Source organism: Belonocnema kinseyi, chromosome 1 (genome assembly GCF_010883055.1).
Source record: "Belonocnema kinseyi isolate 2016_QV_RU_SX_M_011 chromosome 1, B_treatae_v1, whole genome shotgun sequence".
NCBI lineage: Eukaryota > Metazoa > Arthropoda > Insecta > Hymenoptera > Cynipidae > Belonocnema > Belonocnema kinseyi.
Genome location: NC_046657.1, coordinates 53,432,560 through 53,460,090, shown reverse-complemented (window position 1 = coordinate 53,460,090; position 27,531 = coordinate 53,432,560). Strand labels below are relative to the sequence as shown.

Genomic DNA, 27,531 nt, shown 5'->3' with positions numbered 1-27,531 from the left:
GATCTATACTTAATTTTTCATAATATTTCATCATAGGGTGGTAACGATTGCAACAGTTAGTTACAAATCCGTTTAACAGTGTTTAACTAATAAAAAAATGGTTCAACCCAAAGAATTTACAACAAAAATATTTCATGTGTAGATATTGTAAAAATTTCTCAATTCTCGTATGTTGTCGCTCGTTTATGATTGTCACGGCTCATATCAGGTCTACTCTTGACATTTCTGAGAAGAGTAAATAAAGATTTCCCATTTCATAGAACGAGAGATACATTTTACAAACCCGTCTATTTCTTTCGCTCTATTGCCTTAGATAAATATAGACAATCATTGTTGTCAATAATGCGATATTATCTAGTACATGAATATGTTTTGCACGCGTTAAAAATCGTGTATGCCGCGGCTGTGGAAATTCATCTGAAAGTAGAAGTAACTTCAGAATAATGAAGACGTTAATTTTAACTCCAGTTTTCATATTCACGATTTTGCTTGATACTGTTCGTAAGTGGAATATTATATACTCCTTAATAATTCATACCGTAAAAGACCTTACATCCAGATGTTCATTATATTCAAAAAGTTGAATTTCATATTAAAAAAGGTGAAATATATGTAATTAACCTTGTGCAGCTTTTCCAACATTTTTGCTAAAATATGTTTATAAACTTCAATCTCCAATCAATATTCACATGTGCTGATAAATTTAATTTCAATAAAATTTGTTCTCACATATCTTGTCATTTTTCCAGCATATGTTGGACAAAATTGCAGTGTAAGCTGTTATAATTAATTTTTTTTACAAATTCTGATTACAGTATAATCTGAAATTTTTCCCGAGATATGTTTTAAAAAATATTTTAATTCCATCTCGACGTTTAAGGCAATAATGAAACTTTTTGCAGCATATGTTACTCCTGTGCGCTGCCAACAGTCTTCAATTTTTGTGGAGTCCACGTTTTGATAAGATATAGATATATTTTTTCTAATAAAATTGTAATCTCTCTAATAATTTACAGCTAGCTAAGCCTTACTTCGACATGAATCTCATAACAGGCAGCCCTTTTGTTCATTTTGAATAACAAGAACAGTGTAACGTGAAAGCCACATAGATTCAAGACAGTTGGTAATATGACGCTCGCGCATGAATGTGCCACGAAAGACGTAAGTCGACAATCAGTGACAATCAGAGTCAGTGTTCCCAATCTTGGGAACTTTCTTAACTGCGCTTGCGTCGCGCCAACAACCCGGTTAGTCAGTTTTAGCGCACTGATTTCGAATTATATAAATATGCAGATTTTATATTTATAATAACTAATGATTGAGAGACTCTCAAATAGAATTTTCCTAATTCTAAAACAAGATTTTGGAGTGGCAGTTAGAAAAAATGCAATTTCAATAAAAAAGAGGTCATGAATTCTGAGTTCACAGAAATTAATCATTTTTGTTTGTCCCAATGACAAACTGTTAATATATATAATTGTATACAAATAATCTAATCATATTTATAATATTAAAACTAATATTTTTTGCTTAAGGGCATGTGATACTTACAGTTTCCACGGCTTTTTTTCCACAAAACTAAAAATTTTTAAAAACTGAATTCGGAGATTCTATAAAATATCATAACGGACGTCCCCGGACTATTTTTTGAGGGATAAAAAAAAATTTATTGTCCTAAATAAAAATTTTATGCATATGCATTATTTTGAGGTTACGTCGTTTTTCACCTCTGCCTATCCAATAATCTGGAAATTATTTATAAAATAAACTTTTTTGATTGCCTGCAAACAAGGTTTGTTCCGAGAGATTAGTTACTATGTTTATTTGTAAGTCCAAAGTTTTCGGCCAAAAATATTGGGTAGTTTGGAAGTAACGCTCGGGTGAATTGTAACCCACATAACCTCGAAATATACACGCACGTTGTTAGCAATATCAAAAATGTTTTGATAAAAAAACACAAAAAAAGTGTGTAGGGACGTCCGTTAGCATGCTCGCTGTCATTTCCCAGATTTTGAAGACAAAATATTTATTATTCTAGAAAAAAGCCGGGGGAACCTAGAACTGGTAAAATCGACAATTTTCTAAGTATCGCATGCCCTTAAAACTAAAACTTCTTATTAACTTTTTAGTAACATTTAGAAACAATTAAAATGCTAAATTAAAGGAAAAATTGTTTTTTTGTAAAGTTAGAATTAATAACATTTTTTGCATGAAAATCGCATTCTTTTGTCATCTATCACTTTAAAATTCCAATATTGGATTAAGAAATTACCTCGGATGCATTTTCCAATCTTTATTTAGCATAAATATTAAATCTGCATATAGCTTGAAAGAGGCGTCATACAATCACTCATGGCAGCGGTTATCTCTTCGCAAACCATTCGAGAAAAGATTCAAGCAGGAAAATCGCACATTAGGTACGGAATGTTGAAAACCACCTACAGGTCGCAAATCTTAAACATATCAAACAAAATTTAGCCAGCAATGTTTGTAAATGAATTTGAAAGAGACTTACGAGGCCAACTTTTTCAAAATAATTTGGTTCAACAAATATTGTGAACAATTCTTGCAATTTTTTTTTGTTGCAAAACTAATAGCAAGCTTGAGATCCGCGCACACAGAATCCTTTAGTTAACATATGTTGTATTTGTATTATTTCGCTTTCGGGGTACGCGCAACTCACTCGGTGGGGGAAGGAGTAATGTGAGGAATAGATAAAAAAATTTTAGATCAATCTAGAATTCTCGTGTTATTTATGTGAATAACAGGTTCGTTCCGCAACACTGCTCTGGCCGAGGTTGCTGATCAATCTATCTAGCAATCACCCCAAGTGAAGATCCTGACAAAGTCGTTATGTAAGCTTCCCACTTGGGTCCATTAGTCTCCAAGGTCTTTTGTTTCAGGCGTCATTCACTCTACTGACACTCTTTTCATTAAATATTTGCTGCCGTACTTTTCTGTCCTGGCATACTTCTCTAGCTTCTTCTACGTCCATGCATTTTTCCATGCCGGATCTCGTGTTTCGGTGGCTTCTTACGTCTCTTCTAACTGGGCTATTATTCACGAATTCTAATCATTCTTTCCGCAGTCTACTTCTGGGCACACTTCCATTTGCTTTACCTTGGTACACTTGATTCGTTAGTCGTTCACTTGGCATTCTCTCAACATGCCCGAACCATATTAACCGATTGCTTCCTTATGTGGCTATTAGCGTCTCTTCTGCACCACATTCTTTGAAAATTATCTCGTTACTCACTTTATCGATCAGAGTTTTCCCACATAATATGCGCATGAATCTCATGTCAATTGCGTTAATTTTCCTCTTATATTTTTCTTAATAAGTCCAGGTCTCGCTACCGTATAGTACAGCCGGTACAAATACAGAGTTATGTATTGCCATTTTAGCTTTATTTAATATATTTTTACCTCTGATAAGGGGCCAGACTCGACCTATTACCTTCTTACCTTCGTTTATGCGTCTATTTAATTCCTCATCTATCTTCCCGTCCCTAGTAAATAAGCTACAAAGGTATACGTTTTCACAGAAAACTTTTTTTCCTACTCTCATACTTCTTTATGTAATTTGCCTTAAGCAAATATTTGATCCGCACATAATCTTCCTGGCATAAACCCACCTTGCACTTCCCAAATCTTTTCTCCTGTTATTTTCATCACCCTACCAATAAGTATTTTTAAGCATATTTTACTCACGGTACTTAATAAGCGAATTCCTCTGTAATTATTGCAGTCGTTTTGATTTTCTTTTCTTTTCTATATTGGTACGATAATCGCTTTTTCTCAAATCGTCTGGGACGTCTCCCATCTCGAAACATAAAGTTATCAATTCGCACAGTCTGTTGTGGCGTCATATAGGTTGATCTCCGAATTATCCCCTAAAATAGTATCTGAAAGCATCTAGTATTCCGTCCGCAACATATTGAATTTCTCCATTACTATGCCTCATGTTGACTAATTCTATACTTTTATTCCCCTTCATAAATAACTGCAAAGCTTTTCAAAGATATTCGAAATATTAAAAAAATATTTCTTTCTAAAAAAGCTTTCAATACCGACTTTTTTTACAATGATAAACACCACACTCTCTCCGTAGCCACATTAATATTGGAGACTTTGCAAACTTTGCCTTCTCGAATGCAGGTCCGATAGGTGAAGGGTCCATAAACCTTGAGGATGATTTACCCCCGCGTAATTTTTTTATTTGTTTTGGATAGATTATATTTTACTTTCTTCGTTATATAAGTATCTTCCCAATTGTTTTAGTACATGGAAAGGATATATTATCACGGACCCAAAATCAAAACGTTTTCAGGGGTAGTTACCCCCCTTCAATTAAAAAAATGTTGGTCAAAACACATCTTTATTTTTATCTGAAGTGCATAATATAAATTCTAAAAAATTTTCTCCTAAGAATTTAGCAATTTTCAAGACATAAAAATTAATATTTAGGGGTCGTTTACTACTGCGTAATTTTTTTGTTATTAACATATATTGTATGGACTTTATTTGACTGCCTTTGTTATAAACTATCTTCCTGATTGTCTTTATATATGAAAAGTATATATTATTATAGACAAAAAATAAAGAGTTTAGGGGTACCTACCCCCATTAGTTAAATAAAATGTCCAAACCCTCTTTTATCTTTGTCTGAAGTGCAAAATATATTTTGTTAAATTTTTCTCTGATGAATTTAGCTCTTTTTTAGCACATTTAAAAAGATGTAGGGGGAGTTAACCCCCGCGTACTTTTTTAATTATGTTAGATAGATTCAATTTTACTTCCTTCGTTATAAATTTAATTTCCCATTTCTCGCAGTGCATGGATAGTATATATAATCATAGACACAAAATAATGATGTTTAGGTGTGGCTACCCTCATTAATTTTTAAAAAAGTTTTTTGGCGTAAGACGTTAACTTTATTTTTGTCTCAAGTGCAAAATACATATTTCTAAAAATGTTTGCCTGTGAATTTAAAGTTTTTTAACACAAACATAAATATTTTTAGGTGTGCTTCACCCCCTCCATTTTTTTGTTGAGAAAATTACGTTATTCATTTTTCATTACGAGGAAACTTTTCCAATAGGTTTGATCAAAATCTATTTGGTTTTTATGCACTTTTTATAATAATTCTCAGGGGTTGCAGTATGGTATATCAGATCTTTCGTTAATTCCTACATGTAAAAGTTCGTGAAAAGCTTTGTCAACTGACTCACGACGAGAAAATGTAACTGGATACGTTTTTCTGACGATCATTTTATGCTCTTTCACTTCAATTTTACATGGTTCGATTCGAGCACTTTCTATTGTTAGTGAAAATAATTTACGAAAATTATACATAAAGTCAATAAAGATTTTCCGCTCCTTATTGCTAAATCTCGTACGTCCAGAGGCTAACGACCGAATACCAACTAAGAAACTATCACTTCCAGATCAGGTTTTCTGACAGCATTCTTGTAGAACATCAGGTTCTGAAAGAAAGTAAGCACCTTCATAATTACTCAAATTAAGATATTTTTTTTGTAAAATGTTTGCACAAACCACCTCAGCCGGAGGTTGAGGTTTTTGAATTCAATAACTCGAGAAAACTTGATATTAAATAAATCATCATTTACATTCATCAAATTAAAATTATCTTCAGGGGGAGGAATTGAAGGCAGGACGCTGCTACTATTACTAACATGTGTTTATAATTAATAACAACTTTGAGTTCAAGAAAACAGTCATTTCCGAAAAGCACTGAACTAGTTGTCATTTGAAAATAGCGCTAATTCGTGCCAATCAAAACTCATTAAAGTTTAACTCGTTCCGGTACAGCGGCGCCAATCAGATTTGGAGTACTTCGTGCCTCAACTCTCTCTTGAAGATCTCTAGTTGAGGTGATTGAAAAGGGCAATATGTAATAGCATTATATCCTCCATGCACAAGTAAAAAAATGGCAGCAAATCGCAAACGATACCAGCTACAACGGCATATTGAATAAGTGCACAGCTGGCGGCTGTGTTGAATGGTAAATAAGATGATCGTGTCGCTGGTATACTATGCGCGAGTTGGATGAAATTGGAACTTATTTGGCTGGACCATGTATGGATTCGATCATGGTTAGATTTATAAGCGTATTACAGATATGCACTATCAGAAACTTCGTCTAGGCGATAAAGTCGGTCCTTTAATCGTTAAAGTAGAATACTTTAAAAGCAGATTCGTTTCACTTTAGACGATCTAGTTTAACACTAAAAGTATGCACTTTAATGGTTAAACGATTGCATTATACAAGCGCGATGATCCGATTCCCTGCATGGGCTAAAAATTATTGTTCGGTAAGAGTAATTGTCGAACGTATCAGCATTCCGGATAAAACTTTCATGGTTTTTCTGACCATCCGCTATGAACAAGACATGTAAGTTTTATTCTCAAGAAACTTCTCAAATGGAAATGATGAATTATCGACTGCATTGTGCGGTACTTTTAATTCGCTAGAAACGCCTTAAAGGTAACGGATGAAATATCCATTGCATTATGCGGTACGTTTAATTTGCAAAAATCGTCTGAAAGGTAAATTATGAATAATCCATCTCATTGTGTGCTACGCCACCGATATACATCTCAGAGTATATGCTAACGATTCCACTTTACTTGAAACTTTTCATAAAATAATGGAGTTTTCAATGAAAAAAGGTGAGTTATCAACAAAGCAAATGTAAGAATGGATATTACGTGTATTCACTGAATCACCAGCTAACTTCACTTTCTTCCGTGTGAATGCCTATTTGGTATTTTCACTTGATCGTCAGCTAACTTCACTTCGTTGAATGCTGCGGGAGAAAGCAACCCACGAAAAAAGTTACGATTGAAGTAGAGCTCTTTGAAATGTGTTTCTTCAAATTCCAGATTGGCAAAGTTGCATTTCAATTGTTTTGGGACCCTTTGAATTGGTCAGCTATTTGGACTTTATTTAATCTGCTAAGCCACATTTGCAGATGTAATTGTTCTATAGTTTTATGCCATTCTGAATAGGAGAGCTCAACGTCAAAAAACTAAATTAAGTTCAATTCGTTTTTTTTACGATTGACAAAAGAAACGCATGAATCGTTTCAAGTTCTCAATTAAATGTAGTTTGCACAATGTCAAACTGAATGGAGAAGTGCAGGTTCCGTTTTACAGAAACGAATCTGCATAATGATAATGATTTTTTTTTACAAAAACAGTTTCAACATAAATCGTGTTTTTTGTTGTACGAGTATATGATGAAAATTAGACATATGTAACACTTAGTTTCCAATAAATATTAATTTTTTTCATCTCCTTATTAGTTTAAACTATGCGAAATAATTAAAAATGGTTGTTAAGCTCGAACTAAAATCAAAATCTTAACTCATGGTTTCGCGAGTTCACATTTTGGCCGCATTGAAAAAATAGATGGCGTATTAAAGCGCAGCGGATCCCAATAGTATCATTAGGATTAACCGTCTTTTTTTAATCGATAACCAGATACTTCTTGGTGAATCGTAAAATAATCAATTCTCCGTTTCACTGGTACCTCTCACATATCGTCAGCAATGTGCCATTCCTCTTTAAGGTGTTTGCCCAAGAAAATACGTGTGCAGTGTGCTGTAAACAGCTCACACATGATCCGGCCGTGTACGCACACAAAGTACCAACCAATCATGCGCGATCTGTCGCTCTGTGGCGTTCGGCGGTGCGGGCTGGCTACGTACCGCTCACATATCGGACCACCGCCATAAAAATAGGCTTGGCAAGATAGTACGCGTCCCGCATTCAGTGTGTGATTGACTGTATCACATCTGGCTTAACAAGTCAAAGCTGCTGACCACCAGGCAGCATATTGTTGTGAAAAGACGGATACTATCTGACGCTAAGAAAAGTCTAGAGTGGAGGGAAAGCAGGCTTATCAAAAGTACAAGGACACTCATGTATTTTACATAGACGATCTTAAGATCTATGCCAAAAACACAGAACAACTACTACATCTAGCTCCAGGTATTGTCGAACGATATACTAAGGAAATTGAACTGAAATTTGGGTTAGAAAAATGCCCCAAGGTTTATTTGAAGCGAGGAAAACTTAATGGCATCCCTGAAGATCCTGAGCTCGTTGATAGAAGCGCCATATGACACCTTTGCGCTGGAGAGACTTACACATACCTGAGCGTGCCACAAATCTGCATTCAGGATGTGACATCTGTAAAGGATACTCTCCGAAGCAGATAACAAAAGTCTCATCCGACGGATTTGGTCTTCCGAACTGTCGGCGAGGAACAAAGTATCTGCAACGAACATGCTTGCCGTCCCGGCACTACTCTATTCATTTGGAGTAGTTCCACGGACGAAGAACGAGCTCAGATCTCTTGATATCGAGACAAGAAAGGTTATGCACATGAACAAAAGCATGCATCTTAAGTCTTCCGTTCCGCGACTGTACATCTCACGCCGTCAAGGGGGTCGCTGAATATTGAGTCTTGAATTTCTTCACAACAGGATTATTCTGGCTGCAGCACATAGAGTTGCAAATGGAAGAGACCCTCTTCTTAAAATGGTCAGGAATCACGAAGAAGTGGGCAAAGGAGCATTTCTGTACAAAGCAGCCACATTTTGAGCCAAAACATTCCCGATAATAGCTGCAGGGCGTGCCATGCACACCCCGAGCATTTAGCTCACATACTATCTAGTTGTCCAACTGACGCGGGAACGACCTACATTCAAAGGCACAATGCGGCACTAAGAGTGCTTTATTACCATCTCTGTTACTCCTACGGTATTCACCTTAATATCACTCCTCTAAATGCTCCTAGGGAAATTGAGTCAATTGTCGAGAATGGGAAGTGCCGCATATACTGCAACTTTATATTCTCGACAATTGTTTCTGTTGCTCACTCGAGGTCTGACATGGTTCTTCTTGACTTCGAGAAGCGAACCATGTTCGTTATCGAATTTTCGGCACCAGCTGACGAAAACATCACAGCCAAGGAGAATGAAAAGAAAGAGAGGTATCGAGCCCTTATAAGGGAGTTGCAACGATTGTACCCGGAATATTCTGTTAAACTGATCGTCCTTATCATCGGCGCTCTTGGAGGTGCCAAGCTTTCACTTGCTAATGGCCTAAAAAGCATCCCTGCGTGTCAACAATATGCTAGAACACTTGCGGGAAAAATGCAGAAGGCGGTTGTCCTTGGGTCGCTCCGTGTTCTTAGGGTGCACGGGGCTTTTGCTGGATCGTCGTATTGATTCCTGAACAGACTGTAACCACCTATCTCATGGTTGTGAGACGTGGTTGTGGCTGAAATTTTACCGCGATTTCGCTGGAAGCAGGTGCAATTTTTCAGATTAGCACCCGCTCCCGGCGAAATCCTGCGGTTGTCCTTATGACAAATTTTAAATTATATATATAGAGATTTTTTAGGCATCATGTAGAAATGGTAAGTAATATACTATGAATAACATTATGATTAAAATTCAGTTGAAGTAATTAAACGCGAAGAATACTTTACTGACTTTAGAGGGCGATTCTGAATCCGTTCGAAATGAAACAATTTGATTCTTTTGAATAATGAAACGCAATTTTCATGGAATATTGAAAAGCACTTTTAAGGAAAGCTTGCACGGCAACGTTCAAGGTGATATTTGTAGGAATAAAGTAATCACCCAAGTTTTTATAACCAGAGAATAAAAATGGTATTAAAAACAACTGAACAAGTTATTAAATACCTCGCTGCCTATCATATTTTTGCTAAAGTAATTTGTAGTTTCTGTCACACACAAAAAGAGTGTGCGGATCTGGTAACAAAACATACGTATTCCCATGGATTTTGGGGTGCTGAATTCAAATTCGGTATCAAAAATCACCCATCTCATCATGGTTGAGCCATAACCTCAAAAAGTGACGAAAAATCATGCACTGAGGCAAATAAATTTCAAAATAATGCCAGTGATGCAAATTTTTACTTCAAAAACATGTCGACAACTGTGAAGCATCAGCCCTTGCCTGATATCAACTTATTTAACTTAACTTTACCCAACAGAACCTGACCTCGCCTAACCTGAATTAACAGAAATTTATTGAACTACACGTAAAGTTCTGGAAGCGTATTTTCCCAGTAGCAAATGTATGCTATATCGAATGGGTCAACTCGAGCCTAACCTAGAAATTACTCTAACCTAGCCTAACCTAACCTAACCTCACGAAACACAATTAAACTGATTGTGTTGCTCCGTTGTGTTTTCGTTGTGTTCCGTTTGCGTTGTGTTCCCCTTGTTCTTCGCTGAAATCACCAACATTTTCTGGAAACTTATGCAGATGGGAATCTAGAAAGTGAAGTTTTAAATTCATCAAGCAGCCTAACTTTTTGTAGTTTCTTATCATTTTCCCAAGAATATTCTCGTAGTCTGGACTTCTTTTGTTGCCGAGGAAATTTGCGTTTACTGCTTTAAAACTTTCCCAAGCGTCCATTTCAATTTTCGTCACGTGTCTCAAGAAATTTGTATCTCTTGTCAATATTCGAAACTGTGGTCCATCAAAGACTCCTTCTTTCAATTTAGCGTTTGAAACATTAGGGAATTTAAGGGATATATACTTATATCATTCTCCATCTTTGTCTAACGCCTTGACAAATTGCTTCATGAGCCCAAGCTTTATGTGTGTGTGTGTGGGGGGGGGGGGGGGGGGGGGGGGGGGGTAGTAAAATTTTTTCTGGATCAACGAGGCTTTGGTTGATGATATTATGAGAACCAGATTTGAATGAATCTCTTATAGGCCAATGTTTTTTGCTGTAATGATTGGCTCGATCTCTGCTATTCCACAGGCATATAAAGCATGCCTCTCTCGTGAAACCCGATTTATAGCCTAATATCATTGTTATGATTTTGAGATCACCACATATTTGCCATTTGTGATTCGTTTAATTAACTTTTTCAAGAAGCATTTTAACATTGTTATATTCTTCTTTGATGACCGTTGAGTGAGCTATAGGGATAGGAGCGTAAGTAAGTATTCGTGTTATGTAGTAAAACAGCCTAAATGCTGCGTTTTGACGAATCAATGAAAAGTCACCATTCTTCGTCTCTGTACACATTTTTCTTCAAGTGATTCATTATAACGTTAACGTCAGTGCAGTACACTAGAGGCGTCTCTTCGTCTTTAACGAAAAACTTTCTGAATTCTTTGACCCTGTCGCGATAGAATGAAATTTTTGTCATTGGCTCTAGAAGATTTATTCTTTTTAAAAATGAAGCGGCAAATTCAGCGCCGTCTTTCGGTAATCCAAGATCTCTGATAAAATTATTCAGTTCTAGTAGCGACACTAATATTGGAACCTTCAATTTCATTTTCTGCACGCCCTATGCGTCATCTTTTTCGTCATTTTCGTCGGAATCATCAGAACTATTTTCTGTTCGATCACTGGTTTCACTACCGTCTCCATGACGTTGGCTTTCAACTTCCATCCTATTATCTTCTAAAGCGCTTAAATCAGTCTGGCGTGCATTTTTATTGATTTCAATTACTCTTGTGACTGTGCACACATTGATGTACGAAATGTTATTTTTATTTTTGGCGTTGAACCCTTTGACGGAATTCATGCAAAAGTAGCAGTCCTTCGCAATAACGGGTTTTTCCCATGTGGTTGGTGTAGAGTACTTGCGGTACTTTTCGTTGTTTGAATTTTTTATATGAAACAACATAAGTCTGCAGGAATTGCAAATGACGTGAGGAACCCATTTTGTTTCTTGGTGCAGCAATTTACGGTCAAAACACTTTTCGTAAAGATTTTTCACTTCCTCGTCGATTGATTTTCGCAAACTGCTCACTTCATATTTACTGCAAATGTAACAGAATGAATCTGAGCTATTCCTGCAGACATGCGCTGCAGACAAATGCTCGCGGTTTTTTTCCTTGTAACATGAGACTCTACACCAACCAAGTGATCCATTGATTAAGAGCTACAGTTGCATGATGACGACGGCGGAGAGCCCACTTTCCCACCCTGACCAGACGCCGATACTGGGGGTTTTCCCTGCATCGTAATATACTTTTTACCTGTGTCTGCCATGACGGCAGGGACGCTGTTTACCCAGGGACTCAGCCAATCTGGATCCGTTGTCCACCGTCACCACGTGGAGGTGCCCTGGTTACAGACACAGGCGAATAATGCTAGCAACAAGCGGTTACGAAACTCCAGACATTTACTGCTATTAATGTCAAAATATGAAAGTACGCAAGAACAGGGTTGCCAGCGTAATCGGTTAGGTTAGGTCAGGTTTTGTTAAGTTAGGATAGGTTAAACCTCTATGTAGGTTAAGCCGAAGCTGAATGAAGCGGTACCGCAAATACAACGGGACAACACAATCAGTTTAATTGTGTTTCGTGAGGTTAGGTTAGGCTAGGTTAGATTTATTTTTAGGTTATTAGGCTCGAGTTGACCCATTCGATGTAGCACACATTTGCTACTGGGAAAATATGCTTCCAGAGCTTTACGTGCAGTTCAATAAATTTCTGTTAATTCAGGTTAGGTGAGGTCAGGTTCTGTTGGGTCAAGTTATGTTAAATAAGTTGATATCAGGCAAGGGTTGATCCTTCACAGTTGTCGACATGTTTTTGTAGTGAAAATTTGCATCACTGGCTTTATTTTGAAATTTATTTGCCTCAGTGCATGATTTTCCGTGATTTTTTGAGATTATGGCTCAACCATGACGTGATGGGTGATTCTTGATACCGAATTTGAATTCAGCGCCCAAAAGCCATAGGAATACGTGTGTCTTGTTACCAGATCCGCACACTTTTTTTTGGTGGCTGTGTTATCTTCATTTGAGTGTTGAAATTTTTAGTTTTTGAAAAAATTATCTTAGTACCTTTAACACGTTTCTTGCGAATTAGACGTACCGCATAATGCAGTGAATAATTCCTTACTTACTTTTGAGAAGTTTCCTGAGAATAAAACTTACATATCTTGTACATAGCGGATGCTCAGACAAACCATGAAAGCTTGCTACGGCTGTCAGAAGTTAACTACGGCATGATTTAAGAATACCAGATATGTAATACTGCTATTATGCTAAACATGATCCAATTCATACATCGTCTAGCTGAAAAAGTTCCAATTTCGTCCAACTCGCACATACCTGCTGTGCACTTATTCAATATGGCGAATTAGCTGATATCGTTTCCGCTTTGCTTCCATTTTTTTACTTATGCCTGGCCCATATAATGTCATTACTTTTCCCCCTTTTCAATCACCTCAACTAGAGATCCTCAAAGGAGACTTGAGACACTGGTTACTCCAGATCTGATTGGCGCCGCTGTATCGGAACTAGTTAAATTTTTATGAGTTTTGGCTAGAACGAGTTAGCACTATTTTCAAATCACAATTTTATTTTTAAGATGATTTAATACATAATAGAGACAGAATTTGGACAAGAACGTGATAAATTATTGGGAAGGTTAGTTATTGAGGTTAAGAGAAATAATATTCACTTTGAAACGCATAAACTTTAAAGATTTCATAAACAAAAGAATTAATAAAAAATAAAACAGTTCAAGCTTTTCGCGCCCGGTGAAAATATCAAAGTTTGAGTACAGCGGCGACTATTGGAGGGTGGAACGTGTCTAAACTCTTCTTAGAGGATCTATAACCTCAAAAAGTTTGCGGCACTTGCGCAATTCTGTGAACGTTCTCTGCGACACAGAAATATATGTCTGAAATCTATTTTTAAGTTGCTAGAAGCTTCTAGCAGGGTTGGCAATATAGGATTACATATATGAATATTGTTGAAGTGAGCGCGTGAAAATGAATACTGACATATCTCGTAATTTTAGATTGGCGTAACCTGGTAAAGAAAAATGGTAATTTAACTCTGCAACTCTCAAATTAAAGAGAAAGAGCAGTGCCATATGATACAATTGAAGAAAAAATCCCAAAAAATTTGGTGTCTTCCGTTAATAACCTTAAAAGTAGCCGAAAACACCATTTTTTGGGTACATGACCTCAAATATCTTAAAATCCTGATGTGATGGGCCGATTCTGACCCAGATTCGGATTCTACGTGAAAAATCACTTCGGAAATGAACCTCTACTTTCCAACAACAAAAACATGTTACACGGAGAAAAATAGTTCGAGAAACTTTACCAAACTCCGTTGGGTAAACTTATGGTAAGTCTCCCCAGTAGCATCTATCTCTCCAGAAAATTGGTTAAGTACTTCCAAAGATTGCAAAATAGCGCCAAGTGTCCCCCGTGGCGTCTATCTCTCAAGAAAATTTGATTAGTACTTCCAAAGATGGCAAAACTGCGGCAAGAATCTACAGCCGAGTTTCTCTGCAAAAAAATTTTTGTATGTACTTCGAAAGATCACAAAACAGCGGCAAGCATCCCCAGCGGCATCTCTCCACCAAGAAAATTTTCTAATAAGTTCTAAGGATGATAAAACTGCAGCTTGTCGCCCAAGCGACATTTCTCTCCCATTAAAATTTTTTAAGTACTTCGAAATGTGGAACAACTGCAGCAGGTCTTCCCAGCGTCCTTTCTTTGCAGTCGGCCTGAGAAATCCAAACATACCACATCTTTCTGTTCTGTGGCCGTCTAACTCAAGATCCCGTTCAGGGGTGTTCAATACAATGGGATGTAGGCGGCAATAGATACCCAGAGCCACGAAACTTCGATTCATGAGGGTTTGGGGAGCAGGGCGATTGGTTTCAACTACGTGGGCTGTCCCAAAAGTAACCGACCTATCTCGCTTTCTCGGCGCATGATTTATTCTTCGTCATCCGGGGGGTGGCATCCTTTAAAGTAGTCACCATTTGATTGAACAAGACGCCCATGTCGATGTTTCCACTTATTAAAGCACTCTTGAAATTTAGATTGTATCGGGACTGTATGGAGGCTGGCGGAGCTGAGCAACACTGTTTTTCAATAAATACTGCTGCATGCCGCTTAAGGGACATGGATTCGACGATAAAGAGACTGTTGAAACTAATGCGACGAATGCACTCAAGGCGATTCCGAAGTCCGACTTTCAAGATTACTTTAATAAGTGGAAACATCTATATGAGCTTCTTGTTCAATCAAATAGGGACTACTTCGAAGGATGTCACCCCCCGGTTGACGAAGAATAAAGCAAACGCCGACAAATCGAGGTAGGTCGGATACTTTTGGGACAGCCCTCGTAAGCCTACAAATATTAGGCGATTGAAGCAAAAAAAATTGAAAAAAAGCTGTTAAGATTTCTAAGAGGGTTGTCCAGCCTGATTTTTTAAATTAGATTTTGAATTTGTACAAATAAACACATCTGACGAAAAAAAAACATTTTATTTATTTGCCGTTCCCGATGCTCATTTCTATAAATTTAGAACTTTATGATGATTTAAACAAAATTCATAATTTGCTGAATAATCGTATTATTTTTTTAAAACAAATTGAATGAACAAATACATTATTCGGGTATTTGTCGTCAGAAAAATTCGAGTTTTTCAATGCCAGTCTTTTCAGTTGGGAACATCATGACAGTTTCAGCAACATTCATAATAAGTTGACAAATTTTATGATTTTTAATGAGAAGTTCATGATGATTTCAGCAAAATTCATAATTGGTCTATATATTTTATTTTTTTTAAAACACATTCAATAAACGAATGCATTATTCGCGGGCGTCTGTCGATGGACATGTTGGAACATCAAATTCTTGAAATCCGCTCTTAAGAATTGTTTTGTTTATGATGTTTACCTGCGAACCTAACTTCATATGGTCATTTACATTATTTACAACTTTTTTTTAAGTCTCTCTGACATTTGTTTATATTCTCAGTTTCTATTGAATACATAATATAATAAAGAAATATTGAAGTACTATTTGCTGTAATAGATTTAGCCTAGTTTTAACGGGTTATGGGCTCAAGAAACTTAATTCGACTTAAGATGCTTGCTAAAAAGAAGTACGAAACCTAGAGAAACAAGGTAAAAGCTCTTTTAATTAAAATTGATACTTGGGAATATGTGTGGTAAAAATAAACGACCAGAAGTCACAGCTAATGGCGAAGTTTTAAAAGCAGCGGTGAAGGCTTTGGACACTGCAGATCGTATCGCTAAGTCAGATATAATGTCAGCTATTGGTCAATCAGAACTGAAACAAATTAAAAGCTGCAGGGCTTCCCACGAAATATGTAGTAAATTGGAGTCAATTTATCAATAAAAGGTCCGACAAAAAAAGCTTCATTTTTGTCACATTTAACAATGTAACGAATGGAAGATGACGAAGATATACGTACACATATAGAAAATGTCTTTGGTGTCGTCGAGAAATTAGGCGACATGGCTGTTGAAATTAATCCGATTTGTTGGCAATCTTGTTACTTCCAAGTTTACCGAAGAGTTTTCACAACTTCACTTGCGCAATAAAGTCAAGAGATGAGCTCCCTACACCAGAGGTTTTGAAAATTAAAATTCTAGAGGAAAGTGACTCACGGAAGAAGAATATGGAATTTGTTCCAGATTCCTTGGTACAAACGAATTTTTTTTCAATTAACGTGAATTCAGGGGAAATGATGAGCAAAAGAAAATCAAGTGCTTTCATTGTAAGGAAATGGGTCACAAGATTTCAGATTGTTTGTCGAAGAGTGAAAGCACTGGAAACGTCGGAGAGACAGGATTGCTAGCAAGAAAGGAAGCGACGAGCTGTGAAGGAATAATTTTCTCAGTGGTGAAAGAAGCTTTTGCAGATTTAGCCTTAAAAGCTGAAAATGGAATGAATATTTTGTGTATGGCCAGTGGCTGCCCATCGCACATGTGTTTGGATCAGAAGAAGTTCGTAACCCTGGAAAAGTCGGACCATACAACACTAAATCTGGCAAGCAGCGCTTTAGCAAAAGTTAATGCCAAAGGTTTGGTGAAGTTGACGTTATCAGATGTGAGAAATCTAAAGTCTTAAGATTAGATAATACCCTTTTTGTTCTAGAGTTACGAACAAATTTATGTCTTTTGCAAAAATGACTGACAAAGGGTTCCTAGTCATTTTTGATAAAGAACCTGCTGTAGTGGTAAATAATAAAAAAGATATTAAGTTGAGGCCTATACGAGTTAATAATTTATACTATATATCTGAGCACATTAAACAGACAGGAAATATTATCGTAAAATTAGTACTAAAAAATTTAATAGTCTGGCACAAACCATTTGGACATCTAAATGAAAGAATTTTGAAGGATTTAATCACGAAGAATCCTGCTCATGGAATTAGGCTACATAAAAATGCGAAACTACGGCCATGTGAAGTTTTCTGTAAGAGAAAAATTACGTGGAAACCGTTTTCAAAAAAATCTACCAAATCCACAGAAACACTAGAAATAGTGCATACTGATTTGTGTGGTCCAATGAGGACAGCATCTCTAGGAGGAGCAAATTATATGGTTGTCTTTATAGATGATCATACTCGATGGTGTGAAGTATGGTTTCTCAGGGAGAAAAGCGAGACTCTATCCGCATTTCAAGATTATAAAAATATGGTTGGAAATCAAACTGGTAAGAAAATAAAGAACTTGCAATCAGACAATGTGACTGAATCTTTAAATAAAAACTTCAATGATTACCTGAGATTAACCGGAATTAAAAGGAGATTAACTGTTAAACATACTCTACATCAAAATGCTGTAGCTGAAAGAAAAAAACAGAACATTAATAGAAACGGCTACCTGTATGATGATTTAAGCTAACGTTTTACCACATTTCGGGGCTGAAGCTATTGTAACAGCAAATCACGTCCGAAATCGATGCCCTTTAATATCTCTTAATGAAGACATACCGTTGTGGAACTGGACAGGAAAACTACCTGTAGTATCGTATTTTAGAGTTTTTGGATCGCAAGCTCTTACACATCTAGAAAATGAATATTTATTGGATATTCCGAAGAAAAGAAAGCATACAGAGTATGGTTACCTGACACCGGAACTGTAGAAGCTACACGTGATATCCAATTTCTCGATGAATTTGAGGTTAATCAAATATTCGAAAACTTCGTTGCAGAAGATGTGCTCCATAAAATAAAACTGAAATTAAAGGTACTGGAGCAAGAAGAAGAATTTTAATCGGTGGATGATCGCGAGCTACCAATAAATAATATTGACTACATCAACATCGATGGAGATGCTCAACACCAAATTCATCAAGCCGAAGATGAAGTAATTGAAGTTGAAAATTTTAAAAATATTAAAGAAGCGAACGAGGAAGGAGAACCTTCACGTATAGCTAGAAGAGGACCTGTTGGACCAAAAATAATTCAAATCATAAGCAATCGATTAATTCTGCGAATCAAGTAGAATGTCGATAGAACACCGAAAAAGAAAAAAGCTCACCTAGTAGCTCAAGGATTCACTCAACGGCCAGGTGTAGATTATAATGAAACATTTGTCCCAGTCTGTCGCATCAGTTCTGTCCGACTATTGTTGGCACTAGCCGTCGAGATGGACATGAAGATACATCAACTAGATGTATCATCTGCTTACTTAAATGATGAGATTGCAAAAGAAATGCACATGAATCTACCTAACCTTATTGAAGAAATGTTAAATGATATCACACAATTAAGTGCAAGTGGAATAAAAAACTTTATGATCAAGCTCTGGAAATGCTTTACGAAATCAAGAAAGGAAATAAAGTATGTCGATTAAAGAAGGCTTTATACGGTTTTCTTCAATCTGGACTTTAATGGAATCTCAAATTTAACGAAACGTTGAGGAGTTTCGGCTTAAAATCCTCTAGTGCTAATCCTTGTATCTACCTCGATAAAAAGGGATTGGATCTTCTTATCTTAGCAACTTATGTTGATGATATATTAGTAGCATCTAAGAACATCCAATTGATCACAAATCTGAAGCAGTTCTTGATGTCACAGTTTGAGATGAAAGATCCTCAAGAAATCCACTACTGTCTAGGAATAGAATTAGCTCACATCGAGGGGAAGATAAAGATTACACAAGGAAGATATATCAAAGATATTTTGGAGAAGTTCGCTATCAAAATCTGTCACTACTCCAGTGGATTCAAGCCTGAAGTTGATTAAGCCTGAAAATATATCCACGGAAATTATGCAAAGATATCCTTACATTTTTTTCCGATATCATAATTTAAAAAGTTCCCATAGAAAAATCGAGTTTTTCTATAGACAAATGCCTGATTGATGCATTTGTTGATTGAATTTGTTCAAAGCAATTATACAATTTATCAAGTCATTATGAATGTTGCTGAAATTCTAATAAAGTTCCCAACTGAAAAGACTGGCATTGAAAACCCCGAATATTCCTGCCGACAAATGTTCGAATAATGAATTTGTTCATTAAATTTGTTTTTGAAAAATCATACGATTATTCCACAAATTATGAGTTTTGCTCAAATTAATATAAAGTTCCTAATTTATAAAAACGTACATAAAAAAACTAATTTTTCTTTTGAAAAATTCCTGATGACTGCATTTGTTGATTACATTTGTTTATAATGTAAAGAATTAAAATCTTGAAAGAAAATTTTTTTTAAATCATATAATTTCTATTCAAATTTCTTTTAATATAAATTGAAAACCCGTAGGATTATGGAAAATCATACAAAATATTTTTTCAACAAATAATTTGCTTATCAAATTTTGTTGTTTATTATATAATATTGGAACATACTTAGCTCATATTATTCTATGAAACTAAGGTGATTTCAATACTTTTTCTGGTATTGACGAGCACCGAGAACGTCAAATAGATAAAATGGCTATTTTGTCGTCATATTTGTTTATTTGGAAAAATTAAAAATCTAATTGAAAAATCAGGCTCAATAACCCTCTTAGAAATCTTAGCAGCTTTTTTCAATTTTTTTGCTTAAATGGCTTAATATTAGTGGGTTTAGATGAAACTAATTGCCCCCTGCCCCAAACACTGATTAATCGAAGTTTCGTGAGTCACTGATGTGGAGATTTAATTTTGAATTAAAAAAAGGTAAGGCTGATTTGTAGATACAGCACGAGATACGCGATGAGAATATATTCGTTAAAGCCGAAGGAGCTTTAACAAAAAAGAAGTCACTAGCACCAAATTAACGTTGTCGATGTTTTGACCTTCAGTTTAAAAAATCTGTGCGCATGCTTGTACGCGTTTGAATTTTTTTCTATAAGCAATAAGTAAAAACAACATAATACTAGATAAATACACAATTTAGGGTATGTCGTTTCTCTAAATATATTTATATTTATTTTATCGAAATTTGGACCCTTTATGGTTTTCTCAATATTAAATCCCTTTGGGAGTACACTGGGCTATCTTCATTTTGGAGTAATAGAAAATTTTTAGGATTCATTGAAAAAATTCTTTAATAAAAATCCCCATATTATATCTTACAGGCGGAGTTATTGAGGAGCCAGATGGACAAAAAGCAGGTGAGTTCTAGCAGTTCAAGCTCTAGCGATTCATGTTTGTATATTGCAATTTTTTCAACTGTAAATTTTCTTTTTAAAATTTACAGAAAAATTAAAATTTAATTTCTTAATTGCCAATAAATTATTTCTGTCTAGAAAGTCATTAGCTCCTAGAGACATTTGAAAGTAGTTTTGAGTTTTAATTTATAAAGTACATATCTGTGGAAATTCATTCGAATTTGATGAAATTTATTATAATTTATAAGAAATTTTGGAAATTAATGATAATTTTATGAGCATTTACGGAAATTTGTAGAAGCACTAAGTAATTCACATGTAATTTTTATTAACAGTTCCTCCGGACGCATACGAAATATTTTTCTGGAATCGTGCTGAAAATTTTTGTGCATGCCTTTCTATGGCTTTTTGATGTTTGCCGGCTCTCCAGCTATTCTCGTAGGCGTTTTCCTGCGTTGCTTTAAAACCCGGTTCAAAATAATGTTTCAAATAATACTACATCCGTCGAGGCGTACGAATAATCATAGTTCTAAAAAATTGATTTCTCGCGGCAGCTGTATGAAACTTTGTCCAAGGCGGTTTTTTTTTAATTCGCTGGTATCGAATTTTATCTCAAAATCAACAAATTACAATGGGGCATACAATATAACGTGAACAATTGTTAAATGTATATGCTTTTATCCTAAATTTGGTAAAAGTAGGGTTTTTCGGTACACAATACAAAATTTTTAGGATTTGTTAAAAAAAATTCTGGAAAAAAATTCCTCCATTATATGTTACAGCTAATGAGGATGAGCGGCAGGTCCGTCAGTTATTCACGGGACTGAGTCTTCAAAACGCCGACCACGCTTCAAGTTCGATTCATCACCGTAAGCATATTATAATTCTTTTGAACTATCAACAAATGTTCGTAACTCAGAAAAATCTCAATTTCATTTCTTAAGTGACAATAAATTGTTTACGCTTAAAGGCGCACAGTGGGATTTGTTGGGAATATATCATTCAAAATCACCTACAGCGTAAAACTCTTCACCGATTTTCAAATTTTTTTAGAAGCATTCAGCAATAGTTGCATAAGAGCGTCTACGGATTAGATCTTTTAATTTTGATTCTTATGTACTTTTTATATAGATAAACAATAACTCCATCAATCCCATTGGCGATGAAAATGAATGTCAAAGTATCTGAAGAATATAAATAATTAACAGGATATCGAATCTCTTAGTTACAAAAAAATTATCATAACAAAATATTCACATCGTGGAAATTTCACCTGCAAAGTATATTTGTAAGTTGAAATTGCTTGATTTTATCGACACGATCCTATTTGAGCATGAAAATTTTTTGTCTCCTACAATTTTTTTATTTTATGAACAAATCGTATTAACAAAGGCATAGTTTATGTACTTATCGGCCGAAAGTAATCGTTTTTCTTTCTTAGTATCTTTAAATTATGTTAGTGGTAATACTTAGTGGTAAATATTTGCCACTCGATAGCATTTGTTAATTTTATAAACAAATGCAAATTCTTTTCATTTATAAACAGAAAGAAATCTTTTTCTTTCTAATCGTTTTAAAATTCTGTAAGCCATGTTGTTTAGTGCTGAAGACTTCTCGTTCGATACTATGCGTTTCTTTTATGAATAAATGCATAGTTGGGCCATTTATAGACCATTTATAGGCTATTTTTATTTATAATTGTTCCAGAACGTTAGAAACTGTTTCCAGTTATAACATGAAAAAGCAATAATAAAAAAGATTACTTTTTGTCTGCAAATTGCTAACACACCTCTACACCTCTGTAAAACAAACAAATAATACCGAATGAAACATCCTCATGACTAACATCACTACTAACAGAATTTTAAGATTATAAGAAACAAAATAGTTTACATAAAATCTGTAAATGGTCAAACTATTCATTTATTTATAAAATTTACCTACCAAGTAAACAAATGATATACAACTAGTTTATAAAATAGGGTCGATCAAATCAATCAATTTCAACTTACAAATATACTTTGCAAGCAAAATTTTCACTATTTTGATATTTTGTTAATATAATTTGTTTATAACAGTTAGATTTTATATAATGTTCATTGTGTATGTTCTTCAGATACTTAAAAATTCATTTCAATCGAGAATAGGCTTAACTATATTAAGTTATTTAAATTAAGATAAAAAATAATAATTAAAAAATGTCTCATTTTCCCTCAATGTTTCTTTATGCTATTATTGCTGACCACTTCTAAAAATAATTGTAGGCTGTCGGCGATTTTGAATAGTAACTTCCTAATCCAGCACACTGTGCGGCGCAGTGGGGCACAAACAACGTCCGTGGACTAATTTATTTACATAGGATAATCATTATCCGATTTTAACTTTTTTCAAATCCAAAACTAATAAGATTTCGGATAAACTGTCATCCGTGATTTTATTCAATAGAAAATACCTAGAAAAACCAAAAGCAACTATCTAAAAAAGATGTCCAATAGCAATGCGAACTTTAAAATATTAATTGAATATGTTATAAACTAATAAGTGAATAAAAATGGATGCACTTTCGCACAGATGCACAGATGCACTTTTTGGCTATTTGTGGAGGTACAAACTTGATTTTTTCGACGAAATTGATTGTAAATGACTATCTTCTAAATTTTTAAGCACACTTTGATGACAGTAAAAAATTTACTGTTGTAAACAACAATTGTTTAAACACATTTTTATCATTTTTTGCATTTATAAATAAAATACCTTTTTCACGAAATAAACAGTCAGTTATTTAGCAATGATTTTTTGTTATGAATCCATTAAATTGTATAATTCATCAACAAAACTTAATTAACAAGTGCATTATTTGGCTATTTTTCAGCATTTAAATTTTTTTGTAATTAACTGTAAATGGCACATTTTTCAACTTTTTTCTTAATAGTTCATTAAGGATCCACTATTTTTATTTTAATTAACAATAAATCAAAATTAAAACAACTTCTCAGTATTAAGAAGCAAAGTTTCACGAGTGTTGTGACAAACCTTTGTTCAAATTGCCAACCCCGCAATCTCTTTTATGTTTAGCTATTTTTGTTTTTAACTTTCTACCTGTTTCACCAATATAAACTTTTTTTCAAACTTTGCATTTTATTAAATGAACTACGTTTGACAAATCTTCAATTTTTTCAAAATCTTTCTTATTTATAAAACAATTTTCCAGTTTGTGATTGTTTCTAAAATATACATTAATTTTGAAATTTTTCAAAGAACTTTTTAATCTCTCTGATAAACTTTGTACATATGGTAACAAAACATGTAAATCAGTTTTGTAGTAGTGGATAATTATTTTGTTGTAATGTAATTTTTAATTCTTTTAAGTTTTCTTCTCTAAAATTGAAATCGCTTAGTATTATGCATCTACCTACTAGTCATTTTATTAATCCAACATTTTAGTTAAATTGATGGTGTGAATTATAATTCAAATATTGCCCTGACCATGAAGGTTTTTTGTACCAATTGGTAATGAAACTTCCATTTTCAGTTTTTTTAATTGATAGATCCAAATAATTTTAGGTGTCTTTATTTTCTAATTAAAAAGTAAATTGTAAGAATTCTTCTATACTATTGAATGTCTTACTTAATTCTTCAATTTTTTCAGTGGGAACTATAGTAAATATGTCATCCACGCACCTTTTATAGAAAAGTGGTTTTTAAAGTTAATTTCGATAATGCCGGTCAATTTCGTTAACCGAAAGAGAAAGTCAAGTATTAATTTAGTTCCTTTAATAAAACATCAATTTTTAATAGCTTATGAAAAGGAATTAAACAAAAGGAGTTTAAACAATTTTTAAATGTTATCGATTCATAGCAAAAATCATTGCTAAATAACTGACTTTTAATTTCATGAGAAAGCGGTATTTTATTTAGAAGTACATAAAATAAAACAAATTTGTCTAAATAATTGTTTTTTACAATAATAAATTGTCCATTGTAATCAAAATGTCCATAGAAATTTAGAAGCTAGTCATCTACAGTTAATTGCATAGAAAAAATCAAGTTTGTTCCTCCAAAAATAGCCAAGTAGTGCATTTGTTATTTAAAGTAGTATAAACAATTAATATGTTTTATTTAGTGACCAAAAATGATACTTAGGTTTTATTTCCAAGTTATATATAATCGATTCTGAAGAACGAACTTTATTTCATGAAAAATACCTTATATAGATATTTATTTATAAAAATTGCAATTAAAATAACAAGTTATTTATGATTTTTTATGAATTAAACTAAAGAACTCTTTTGGTCCATAAATTGTTGGAAATATGGTGTGAATCAATATCCGCCAATTCCCATAAAACCATTTTCATTCACTTATATGTTTATAACAAAATCAATAAATTTTTGAAAATCAGCCATGTTGGAATTTTATGAGCATTTACAGAAATTTATGGAAACGTGAAGTAATTCACATGTAATTTTAATTAGCAGTTTTTCAGATGCATACACAATAGCTTAGGCTAAATTTCTGAAACTTAAAGAAATGTATGGGGCTTGATGAAATTCTTGAAAATTTATGATAATGTTGAAAATTTATAAAAACTGAAAATTTTGTGAAAGTATAATATAAAATGTATCACATTTTTCAAATTTGAGACTTTTATGTTAATTTACCGCTTGCCTTTTATAAAATCGACAATCGTTTTGCTGGACGTATGAATTTTTGTTCAGCTCTCTAGCTATTCACGTAGGCGTGCTTCTGTATTCATATAGGCGTATCAATATCAGTGTCCAATATCCGATTTTTCGCGGCACCTGTATGAAACTTTATACAAGGGAAGTTTTTAAAGTCACTGGCATCCAATTTGATGTAATATTTACAAATTCATATGGAAGATCCAATAGAACGGCAAAAAATGTAAAATGTGCTCATTTTCATCTGAAACTTGGTATAAGTGGGATGTTGGTAGCCGATTGCAAAATTTTCAGGTTCATTAAACATGCTATTTAATAAAATTCTTATATTTTATCTTCCAGCACAAAATAATCAGCAGCCAGGTCTACTTGTAAGAGCGCATAACAATAATGCGCCTTTCAGATTCATTTCACCACGTAAGTGTATTGTAATTATTTTGAACTAGCAAACTATTTTCAAGATTCGGAAAAAAATTCTAATTTTATTTCTTGACCATCAATAAATGGTTCTCACTACACCGCGTTGGATCCTGGAGACCTTAGAAATAAGTTTCAAATCTGAAATTAAAAAGTGCATCTCCTTATATGAAGTTTAATTACGCCTCTTTTTTCTTTGTTAACAAATGTTATAGCTTTTTCCCTTTGCAAGGTAAACTCGAAAAATTCGTAAAACAAACAGCTTTTTTACATTTCATGAAGGACCCCGCGCAAATCTATGGAAAATATGGTCCAGCTCAAATTCGCATGAAATTGTGGTATAATCTAGTGTATAATATTCTAACCTAAGAAAGTCCTAATACACTAGGTCAAAAAAACGCCAGGTTTCGAGATAAGAGAGACGAAATGATACTTTTCATGAACGTGAGAGGATTTCCACAGACCCTTGAGGACTGTTTGGCATCACGCTTCGGGATTATGCGGAACTCACTGTTCCTTTGATATTTTGTACAATATTTACACGATATCAGTGTAGGATTTTGCCGATTAAGACAATAACGGAGGTTTATCGAGCAAGTTAAGGCAAGATTAAAGAGTAAGCAGGTTAATAATAGCAATATTCTGGTATTTTTTATCCAGTTAAGGGAAGATTATGATGCGATACGGCCAACGAAGGCAACATCCGGAAATGTTTAAATCAGTTATAGCAACATTATTGTATGGTTTGGCGTATTAAGGCAATATCAGTAGTGATTCAGCCACTTAAGACAATATTGGATGACGCTCTGGTCAGTACAGACAACAATGGAAATTAGTTTGTTGAAACAAAACGACATTTGGTACATTATTCTACCGTTTCCCGCGACCCGCATCCGTAATATTATGAAACCTAGACAATTTTTTGCAACCATTCTCGCAGACCATTAACACCTATTTCGATTTTGCTAGTAAGCATGGCAGCAACATTATTTCGAGAGGAAGAAAAGTAAGGCCTATGAATACCCAAAATGTAGCCACTTGGAGCTGCGACTTAGTCTGGCTTAATTAAGTGACGACCTTTATGAACGCAGTATGTTCCCTGATCTCTTTTGAATTGCTTTGTTTACAGACATATACATAAGTTCCATCTATATAGGCATATCGCTTTTGGAATTTCAGGTCTGTGGATATACTGCTTCCGTATTATTGCCGTCAACCCTATGTTGTTGGGAACTATAAGTGTGATCAAAGATCTTCTCACAGTAGAGATAATGGAACTCACATTTTGCCTGCATTTAAAAAGTCATCACCCAGCCTTTGGTGAAGCTTACACAAAAACATCATCAAATACTTTTTACCTATACAGCGATATAGCCATCCATCTTTCACAGCATCGAGCACAGCATCGCAATATGTGTATAAATCCTAGAATTGCTCACGAGTTATGGGACTGATTGAATTGAACTCTTTTTCTGAAAACGCTTCTCCATCATTAAAAAAAGGCTCATCAATACTCGATAATTCGAGTAGGCCTTACAAAAAATATTGCAACTCGACATCATACAAGCGATAAAGTATATTGCAATGTTCTAAACCTGGCAATAGGACTATTGATATGAAGCCACTCACATATTTCACTCACTATTTCTTCTTTGTTTTAAAATATTGTGTGTCAGGCAATTATGACGGGTAGCGTAACTTAATTCAGCGTATTTCGAAGTTCTTAAGAGTTCCTTTTTAGAAACTGCAAACAGTTGGAAATTAACAATCAGGTTGCCATGGTGGTAAAACCTTCTTTATTGCAAGTTTACAATGCATGAAATTTAAAAGCTTATTTCAAGAGGATTTTCCATTATGAAAACCGATTTCCAAATTTTAAAGTTTCAAAATTGACAAGCAAATAAAAATACAGTCTGTCAAGTTAAAGCATGGGTGGCTTTACTCGCAGTCGGTAAGGTGTATCGACATGATTTTGGTGTCAAAATATTAAGAAGAGCTCCCTCTTT

At 34.5% G+C, this 27,531-nt stretch overlaps 1 protein-coding gene across 1 annotated transcript in view; it reads left to right on the top strand.

The window, feature by feature from the left end:
* Positions 1-429: 429 nt before the first annotated feature.
* Positions 430-27,531, top strand: part of LOC117175664 — a 32,765-nt gene continuing 5,663 nt past the window's right edge. The window contains exons 1-4 of the mRNA XM_033365390.1: positions 430-501; positions 20,394-20,429; positions 21,209-21,295; positions 25,451-25,525. Of these exons, the coding sequence (XP_033221281.1) occupies positions 444-501; positions 20,394-20,429; positions 21,209-21,295; positions 25,451-25,525 (256 nt within the window). The 5' untranslated portion in view covers positions 430-443. The remainder of the gene's footprint in view (positions 502-20,393; positions 20,430-21,208; positions 21,296-25,450; positions 25,526-27,531) is intronic.